This window comes from Triticum aestivum, chromosome 2B (genome assembly GCF_018294505.1).
Source record: "Triticum aestivum cultivar Chinese Spring chromosome 2B, IWGSC CS RefSeq v2.1, whole genome shotgun sequence".
Taxonomy (NCBI): Eukaryota; Viridiplantae; Streptophyta; class Magnoliopsida; order Poales; family Poaceae; genus Triticum; species Triticum aestivum.
The window spans coordinates 230,578,787-230,589,463 of NC_057798.1; the positions used below are offsets into that span (position 1 = coordinate 230,578,787).

Consider the following 10,677-nt stretch of genomic DNA (forward strand, 5'->3'; position numbering starts at 1 on the left):
TTACTGGAATACTTTCTTTCCGGGACAGTAAAAATCGACTGCTTTTGCTTTTTCAAAACGCACATGACGATCCGCAGTTCCTCACAAGCGACGAATGGTGGTAGTCCAACTGAACTGAAGCAACATGACGCCATCGGTCCACTTTAACGCACCATGAAACCTTTTTTTTTCTTTTGCGGGATAACGCACCATGAAACTGACACACTGATTTGAAATAGTTTGAACAGAATGATATGAAGGGCAGACCAGAAGACACAGTTTACACGTCAACTTGGCAAGGAATCAGCCATGGGTCTAGTTTGGAGGGTCGGCAATGGGCAAGACGTTCACATTTGTCGTGACCGATGATCGCTCGCGAGCCTACAGGAGGTTTGGTTTCGAGCAAATGAAGGTGCAGATTCAAATGGGTCTCGGCCGGTTGGCAAATGGGTCATGGAGGGACTATCGTTGGATTTACAGCAAAGTAACCTTCCAGTAAGTCAAGATATGCGTTTTTTTTTATCAGAGAAGATAGTTTGGAGGAATGTGGTTCTTGTGTTATTCATATCCGTCCTAGTAAAAATTGTGCTAGCACAATTTCATGGCGAATTTTGTTAGAAAGCCGAATCGCTGTCTGGCTTGGATCTGGTCTAGAGGATGTCTTGGGGCGTTGTCAAACGTGATTGTAATCCCTACGTTCTGAGTAGCACAAAAATTATTTCGTAACAAAGAAAACACCATGGATTCGAAAGTATGATATCAACATTTACTCAAATTAGTAGAAATTGCAAATGATCATCATAGATAATAGGGCCATGATTAAGAATAGTTCACTTAGAAGACCCATGCTAATTGACCATGAAACCATGATAGCTTACATTCCAAATTGAAACAACAAATGGAAAAAAGCAATAGCTCTGAACAATGTAGAAAAACTGTAGAATCGGGCTATTTCTTTTCTGGATATGTTTAACTACGATCCTTCCAAAATAGATGCGCCAATCTACATCGTCTGCGAATTGGGTGTAGAAGGTACTGCACTGTACGACACGATTATCAATACTTGATTCTTCAGAGTAAGGTTCAGGAAAAAAAAACTACATTGCTCAGACTTCAGATACGATAAGCAATATCTCAAGATTGCTTCCCTTAGATAATTCCTATTACAACTTGGATGTCTCCCTAAGACACGCTGTAATCAATGTTGTGAATAAGACATTCTGATTTAACATGACATCCTGACAAGCTAACAACATAAAACAAACAAATACAAAAACACCAATCAAAACGGTGTTCTTCAAATGCGGACTCCATTGTAATATCTACTGAAGAACTGAAGGGCATTAGCAGGATATGTACAATCAGGAACTGAAAAGGGGTCCTTGCTGTCCGTATATATGTATAGCGCTGCAACATCCAAAATTCAGGCAATGTAGGCACAAAAGTTTCCTTCAGGCCACAAAAACCATCCTATTGCCTAGCCAGCAGTAGATATCTCGCTCGGTGTTGAACAGATGCACGAGCAATCAGTTTCATTAGTGCCTCTTTCAACTAGGCGTTTGTTCCGGTTAATCAACAGCTTGATAAGTGGTGCTTTCATGGAAACTTGGCGCCATATTTGATTCACTGGTCCATTCAGATCTTCATACTCAAAGTAATGTTTTACCTGCAACAAATATCCAAGGTTCAGCAAATAAACTACTAGCTAACGGACAAATGTGTATGGACATGCATTTACACTCCTCTGAAACTGAATCGTCATACAATTCCTTGAGTTTCTTGCAAATAAGATTGACATTTCACATGTCATTGCATACCAAACCAGATTGAACTCTCCCGACAACAGCAGTTGATCTTACGTAACATAACAGTTCGGTGGTTTTGTCGCCAAAACTATATACTCCCATCACTGAAGAGCATAAAATATTCCATACACGATGACCCATGACCCAAAAATACCTTCTAAACAAAGCGACTTAGTTTGCCAAGTAATTCCAAATAGCTGCTCATCCATGGAGTAGTTTCTACTAAATGACAGAAAGAAATAAATGGTGATCTTTCCTTGCAAAAATGCAACAAGCAGCCAAGTGTCCCGTGCTAGTAAATGTAAACAGTATAACCAGTTTCTCGACAATAAAATATTTAAATCAAACACCTCTGCAGTTACATTATTCAGCTTCTAATACATTTAATATGGTAATTATAGTACTTCACACTTGTTTTTGGTTAAGTTGGCTTGTCCAGATGAAGTGACTATACTGACAGACCCATTATCAAGTCCTCAAAGGTCTATCGATATGGAGGGTTCCTTGCATCTCATCTTGGTCATCTGAAACTAACTGATCTTGCATGTCAGCATGCTGCTATCCATAGTTTTTATGGTGTTAAAATCTCGTCGTTATGGTGACTATATAATGGTGTGGCGGCCTCCTCCGAGCCCAGGGTGCCGGCCCTTGCAACAGAAGTTGCATGTGGCATCCGCCAGAGGCATGGCATCCTGTTGGCGCCCAAATGGTGAGGTTGGTGTCCCCATGTTCGATATCGGATGCCACAGGCAGGGGGGGGGGCGTGGGAAGGAAATGCAGTGGCGGGAGGGAAATATCAGCAGGCATGGGAGATGGCCAGGGGATGGAGGGGAATCAAGCTTGATACTGGAGAGAGACAGACAGACAGAGAGTCGACCATCGGACTTCTCTCTGACCTTGGTGCGGCAACCAGCGAGCCTCTTCCAGTCATCCCCCATCCTGCACCAACCAACTCCAGATCAGATACGCGCAGCTCCAGGTAGATGGTGAGCTTCAGCGCCACATCCCGCCGCTCCTATCCACAGATCGACGAAGGTGTGGCACGCCTCCTCTCCGGCCAGCTTCAGCACCACCTTCGGGCGAGGCAAGTTACCCTCCCTGCTCCCTCTCTCTTCTCCCTGCCTCTCCCTCCCCGTTTGCCCTATGCTGCGATGTGCTCTGTTTCTTTGTCTGCAAAGCTCTTCTGTTCTGTTCTGTACATGTTATACACTAGTGCAGTGCATACTCCCTCCGTCCGGTGAAGAGTGTACGTTTGGGTTTAAAATTTGTCCACAAAAGAGTGTACTTCTATCTTCACAATGCACTTTAAAGTATTTTCTCTCATCACACGGTAATCAAGACCAATAGTATTCTAGACATAGTCTTCTTAATTTCTACATGCGCTTAGCTCATTGGGGGTTGGGTAATTAAAGATGAGAGAGATGGTGGCTTGCATCTTCCCAATGCATTTTTTATTCCACTTCATAATTTGTCCTAAAATTTCTAGATATACACTTTTCACCGGACGGAGGGAGTATCTCAAACTTGCAGTCCACATGCAGGCTAGTGTATTTGTTGGCAGTGGCTAGTCAAGTACATCCCCTCTATTTAGTGACTTAATTTGTTGTCAACATGTCATACAAAGTTACATTTTTTCTATTAAGTGGTGATCTAATTTTCTATCACACAAAGTTAGGTTGTCTATGAAGTCGCCTCACCATACGCCATAAGTGCTATAAAGTAATGAAGGGGGCGGTCGCCACAAAATTCATTACACCAAAAACTATGTTGCTATCTCACTATGCTATTCTGGGTGTATATACACAATGTACTCTGTATAAAAGATCACTGCATAGGGGATACTGCAACTGTAAGAAAATCTATATAATTCCTGGATTAAACACATTTTGTTTCAGATATATGTACAAAATTGATTCCTATTAACTGAAAGTACGTACAGCATAAGATGTACTAAGATGCATATGACAGCATGAACTAAGAAAGATTGGAGTACTGACCCTTTGTATTTCTCTCTGATACTCCAGAATCCGCTCTGAACTGACTCTCCGAAGCATCGAAGTTAAGAATCCAGGCTGTACAGCCTTGCTTGTGTCAACAAAAATTGAGATATTACTGTAGTCTATAACATCTTCGAATGGTAACTCGATGTGATCACTAACTATAACAGGAACACATAAACTGACAAGTGCATCAAACAATCTGCAGGCCGAGGGAGTATCTCCAGCAGGATGCAGGCAAAATTTGGATGAGTGCATTCCTTGTGTGGCCATACGCCGGCTCACCCTTGATTGGGCTCCATGTTTTATGATTACATCTCCCTCATTTTCAAGAACTTGAAAAAGTGTATCACGGACCTTCCCGCCCTACATTATTAAGAATGATCAACTGTAACATAAGTAATGCTATTGCATAAACCAAGATAATTAGCGGAAGAAAGATAGCATTGACTATAATATCCATGGCTAAAAAGCAACAAAGGAGGATGCACTGATAGTAACAAAACCTGACAAAAGGAACAAGGATGAGTGCACACAATCCCATATCTTAAGTAGGATCTGGGAAGTATATAACTTAAAAAGAAGATAAATGTGAAAAAATATAAAACTTAATCAAGACTTGAAGAGCAACATTTTGAGATTACAATAAGGACCCGCAAAAGTGTAAAAAGAATCAACAGAGGGATGCTTAAAAAATTATGCTGGTAATTGCATGATTTTTTTCGAGAAAACGCAAGAAGAGCTTGCATTTCATTGCTTTGGAAAGAGGGTTTCGGTTACAATCCTCCTAGGAGGTAATTGCATGATTTTGGAAAATGTACTTTCTCGAGATCTTCTGAAAGCCAGAAGATTATATTATGGTCGCTTATGGTATAGCGTGGAATCTCAAGAATGGTTTCTGCTGCCTATCTCCACTTACTATTGTTTCCTATGCTCAGATGGTGTATTTGTTACTTTCAGTCTTGTCCTAACCGTTGCAACTGGAAACAAGTAAAACTGAATGCAGCTTAAAATCTCGATGGATGTGGACAGTAGATGAACAGTAGATGAATGAAAGATTAGGGGTAGATAAGGTAGACGAAGGGTTTGCAAAAATTGTGGAAGCATTTGTCTCTGCGATAAATTATTAAGTAGGTAGATTAAGAAGTATACAAGTTTGTGATTTGAAAAGATTGTGCTTTGCAGAATAGTACAAGACTACTACTGAATAATACATCAATTCTCGGCAACTTCTGTAGACAACAAGCCCTTAAATGCGTAACAAATTGGCCAGTATCAATATTCACTTCAGGAGATTGTAGTGTTGCCCTTCAATACAAAATGGTGTCCTGGACTCCTGCTTAAATCACCCTATGATATCGGTTCCTTATTTACGCAAAGTAATCTCAGTGGTCTAAACAAACAAAATCTAAGGTAATCATATATATCCTAACTTTCTTTTCACCTAAATCCATCTTTATATGATAATTCTTAGACAAGAATTTAACATCGAGTGCTCTGAAAGAGATCTAAAACAGTGTATCATTATGACACATCAATCTCTACAAAAAAAGTGTAATATTTGTTTCGGATTCAAGAGCTCACCTCCTTTCGGTATCTGTTGCCCATGAAAAACAGCAATGCAGGCCTGCTGTCAACATTGACATCGCCCTTGAAGGGGTTGATGCGGTGGGAGTAAGGCAGGATGACATCCTTGACGAGAGAGACCTGATCACCACGCAAGCGGCCGAAGTCAGAGACTAGGAGCACGGCATTGCTGATCCGATCCACAACCCGGTAGAGGGCGTTGGGATCCTGGCAGATGAACACGTGGTCCCTTCCCCGGTGCCGCCGCCAGTACGACTGCCGCTCCAGCCACTCCACCAGCTCGTCCTGCATGGCCTCGTCGCTATACGAAGGTCCCGCCGTGGCCGCCGCCTCCGAGGCATTGGCGGCGGCTGGGGGCCGGATGGGGTTGACGACGAGGCTGAGGGACGAGAAGAAGGGCACGTAGAAGAGGTCGGCCTCGGCCGGGTCATCCACGCGAGCCACGGGGCGATCACGTGGTCCGCGGCGACGGAGGTCCTTGAAGAGCCACCACTCCGCCGAGTGCTGGTGCCCCGGATAGCGCAGCTCCTCGTCTGCCAGCACCGCGGCCGCATCCGACGAACCCGAGGGGCCCCGCGCGGACATATAGCTGCGGACGACGCCGTAGGTGAACTTCGACGGCAGGTCGTACAGGTAGATCTTGACGGGGGAGGGAGGGGAGGAGGCGGAAGAGGAAGGAGAGGTGGAGATGAAGGAGTGGGAAAGGCGGGAGGCGGAGGGGCCAGAGGGGGACAGGAGCAGGAAGAGTAGCGCGAGCGCGAGCGCGAGGAGGAGGAGGATGACAGGGGAGGGGCGGCGCGACGGCATGGCGCGGGAGGCGAGTGCGAAGAGGGATCTGGGGAAGACGAACCGAGGGGGCGGGGGCGACACCAGCGCCGACGCCGGCAAGATCAGAGGCGCCGGTCGCTGCTTACGGGGTGGCCTGCCGCGCTCCCACATGTGGCCTGCCGAAGACGACGGTCGCGCGTCGCGGGCGGCGGAGGATCGGAGAGAGCGGGACGACGGCGATTGGAAGCAGTGTGGGCTAGTGGCTCACACTTGTTTCTGCTAGCGCGACTGGACTTTAGGTCCTACAGGTCAGTGCCTCTTTTTATTATTATTATTTACTGGAAAGTATGCTGGTATTCAAATCACGAAATAATACAAAATCCTTGATCCATACAAGCAAACCCTAACACATTCACAAGTAATCGAAATAACAAAGAGCATCATAAAACAACCAGTAAAACACGAAAATCTTCAGAGCATTGTGCCATCATCCCAAAACCTTGCGAGAAAACCCCTGCAACACAAGCATCTGCGATCAGACCTAAGCAGGCCATCATCTTCAACCACGATATAGTCGTCGCCATGCTCCTCCCCCTTTCTTTCATTCCCGGCGCTGAAAAGATAAGGACACACATATGCATCCAACACACCTGCACCAACCTTCGCCATCTATGGCTTTGAGTGCCGATGTATGTGCCCCTTCTAGATGGAAGAGAACTAGGATCCGGTTCCAACGCCGCGATAGGGCCAACTACCCGGGCAAACCAGGAGATCCCTCTAGCAGCAGCACAAAGAAGGAGGAAGAAACACAATAGGAAATCATACCGACGATGAGGAAGAAGAATCTTCGTCTCCACACAATCACCACCCATCTGAGGACCAACCAAGCTAGTGTCGGTCGACCTCCGGACACCATAGCCCGCGACCACGACGAGATTCGGGGATCCCTTACCCCGATGGCTCCTAGACGAAGGCAAGAGCCCCGCCTGACCATGAACGGAGCCCGAGGAAACTTATTCGGGCGCGACGCCGCTGCAACGGCCTTGGCAGCGACTGTCGGTGTCAAAATCGGCGGATCTCGGGTAGGGGGTCCTGAACTGTGCGTCTAAGGCTAATGGTAACAGGAGGCGGGGGACATAATGTTTACCCAGGTTCGGGCCCTCTCGAGGGAGGTAATACCCTACTTCCTGCTTAATTGATCTTGATGATATGAGTATTACAAGAGTTGATCTACCACGAGATCGTAGAGGCTAAACCCTAGAAGCTAGCCTACGATTCTGATTGTTGTTGTCCTACGGACTAAACCCTCAGGTTTATATAGACACCGGAGGGGGCTAGGGTTACACAGAGTCGGTTACAGAGAAGGAGATCTACATATCCGAATTCCCAAGCTTGCCTTCCACGCAAAGGAGAGTCCCACCCGGACACGGGACGAAGTCTTCAATCTTGTATCTTCATAGTCCAAAAATCCGGCCAAAGTATATAGTCCGGCTATCCGAGGACCCCCCAATCCAGGACTCCCTCAGTAGCCCCTAAACCAGGCTTCAATGACGATGAGTCCCGCACGCAGATTGTCTTCGACATTGCAAGGCGGGTTCCTTTTCCGAATACTCCATAGAAGATTTTGAACACAAGGATCATGTCCGGCTCTGCAAAACAAATTCCACATACCACTGTAGAGAGCACAATATTCCACAAATCTAATCTGCTAACAACTTTTCATAGAGTGACATCATGCCACGGCCCGGTCATTATTCGAACCATTTTTCTCAACCAGCTACTGCACATATTGCGAGGTGGTTTCCTTGGCACGTCTTGTCGAAGCGGAGTTCGTGTCCCCTTATCACGGGATTCTCATCAATACGGGTGTGGGTAACCCAAGCGCGCCATCAATCGCGGCGCTTGGGGAATACGCGATTTTACGGGGCAAGTGGGGAGGCACACAGTTTCTACCGCCTTTATAAAGGGATAAGGATTCCTCTTTTCCACCCACGCCTTCTTCTTCCCCTGCCCATCCATTCTCGCACAATCGAGCTCTAGTGCCCAAATTCTCACCTTCTCCGTAAATCCATTCCAAACATGTCTGGAGCGGGAGGCAAGTGGATGGTCTCCTACGTTACGGAGGAGGACATTACGAAGCTTCGGGAAGCCGGATACCTAGCCGCAAACATCGCGCATAGGCTCCCAGACGCAGGGCAAATCGTCCCTACTCCAGAACCCCACGAGAGGGTTGTATTCCTGGCTCACTTCGTCCGCGGACTGGGATTCCCCCTCCACCCATTTGCCCGCTGGCTCATGTTCTACTACGGGCTAGACTTCCATGATCTGGCCCCCAATTTCATCCTCAACATCTCAGCGTTTATCGTCGTGTGCGAGACCTTCCTCCGCATCAAGCCCCACTTTGGCCTGTGGATGAAAACCTTCAACGTGAAGCCGAAGGTGGTGGTCAGCCAGCAAGCGGAGTGCGGAGGCGCCATGGTGGGCAAGATGCCCAACGTCACCTAGCTCGAAGGCTCCTATGTGGAGACCGTGAAGGGGTGGCAGTCGGGGTGGTTCTATATCACCGAGCCGCGCGACGCCAACTGGGCGGCGGCCCTCGAATTTCGATCTGGCATCCCCATGCGGCTCACCTCCTGGAAAGAGAAGGGCTTAGCCTGGGGGTCATCGGTAGAGCTGACCGGACTTCAAACCTGTATAAAAAATATGATAAGCAAGAAAATCAAGCTTGTCAACATGGTCTAGATCATTCTCTTCCGCCGGATCCTTCCGTGTCAAAGACGAGCTTTCAATATGTGGGAGTTCGACCCGGCCGAACACCAGACGCTGCAAGAGCTCTTCGACACGACGCACAAAGATGTCTGGAAGGTGTTGTTCAAGGGCGCCGAGGTACCTCCTCCCATTACCGAGGATCACGGACTCAGCACAAAGGGCCCCGCCAATTCGGTAAGCTCTTTATATTTCACAAGATTTTCCTGTCCCCAGTATATTCGTGGGAGGAATCTAAGCCTCCACGCCAATTTAACAGGACTGGGCAGCGACAGCGGAGCGGATCGACTGTCCGGCTCCACTACCTGAAGATCCAGCAACGACTCTCTTAACAGAGATGTTGTTTCCGGCACCCTATGAGGTGCCAGAGAAGAACGCCACGGGGACCAGGAAAGGTCTCCGGCACAAGGTTGTATCGAACTCATCTTCCGAAGACACCGAGGCGCGCTCCTCCAACGAAAACGAGGAGGAGGAAGAGGAAAGTCCCCCCCCCAACCGGGGGGGGGGGGGAAGGAAGGCCGCCCCGTTTGGGGAGGCTGAAGGGTCCAAGAAGGGAGAGACCCTCCCTCTGGGCCACTCCAGAACAGTCGCCTACACCGACGAGGAGTGGTTGCCCAGGGACAAGCCCCTGGCGAAGTCGTAAGTATCCGGACACTATAATACTTCCAGCATGTTTTGCTTTATTGCTTCCTATCATGTTAAATATGATCGTGCGGTCTGTCCAAAGCCCACATTGACGTATCCTCCTCGGATGGGTCTTTGAGCCAGTCGGCGATGAACAGCGATTCGCTCCCGACGGTCACCACCCCCCTCCCGGGGACGACACCGAGGTGTTGTCTCAGAGGATACCGGACCAGGGGGAGACAGTTCTGGAGATGCCCCAAGGCGAAATCCCAGACGCCGGGCACATGGGGGGGGGGGGGAAGACCCCCATGTATTCTGATGACGGGGGCCGTAGCAAGTCTGGCCCCCAGCCGGATACTGCGCTGGAACCTCTAGTGGTTCCGGATTCAGGTAGGCAGCCCCTTACTAAGGGGGGCGAGCCGCCTGTGCCGATGACCTCTGTCCATCCAGAGGCATCGGACAACTTGCTGAAAGCGTTTCGCGGCGCTTCCATTGACGAAGAGCACCGCACCATCATGAGTGTGGTGATCGAGAAGGTTCGGTCCGCCAAAAGCGGACTGACCGAAGCCTGCGCCAGCCTCCTAACAGGCTTTGAGGTAAGTAATCAAATTTTGAGAAAATGTCACAGCATAGACAGTAGCCCCTAATGCTCTATTTGGTGTTCGGAGAGAAAAGGCCGAACAGAGGATCAAATAACATCACAGGAGTCTAATCAGAATATGTCTATGTGAATAAGCAGGCGTCGCTGCTGGTCGCTGCCGCTCGTACAGCGGAGGTCTCCGGACTGAAGCAGGACCTGGAGCGGAATGAGGAAGAGCTCGGCATCGTGAAGAGGCAGCTCGAGGAAAACAAAGGTACACATGCCCCCTCTGTATGTCATAGAAAGGAAAAGTTGTTGATGCTAATAGAAGCGTCATGAATTTTAATAGGGGCCACGACCGAAGTGGCGGCCCTTAAGAAGGCGCTGTCCGAGGCCGAAGAAAAAGCGACCAAGGAGCGCACTGAGCACGAGAAACAAGAGGCCCGGGTTGACAAGGTCCAGCAAGAGCTCCAAGACTTCGTCAAAAAATACGAGTCCTTGGAGCGTGACTCTAAGACGCAAGAGTCCAAGCTTATGAAGGCCCGCCAGAGCGCATAGGATGCCAAAGCTA

The 10,677-nt window shown here is 48.1% G+C and overlaps 1 protein-coding gene across 1 annotated transcript; it reads right to left on the reverse strand.

The window, feature by feature from the left end:
- Nucleotides 1–1,056: 1,056 nt before the first annotated feature.
- LOC123044519 (probable arabinosyltransferase ARAD1) lies at nucleotides 1,057–6,421 on the reverse strand. The gene is made up of 3 exons (XM_044467269.1): nucleotides 5,366–6,421; nucleotides 3,782–4,147; nucleotides 1,057–1,645 (listed from the first exon to the last, which is right to left on the reverse strand). Exons 1-3 carry the CDS (start codon nucleotides 6,305–6,307, stop codon nucleotides 1,457–1,459), a joined length of 1,497 nt encoding a protein of 498 aa, XP_044323204.1. The 5' UTR covers nucleotides 6,308–6,421; the 3' UTR covers nucleotides 1,057–1,456.
- Between the last annotated feature and the right edge of the window lie 4,256 nt (nucleotides 6,422–10,677).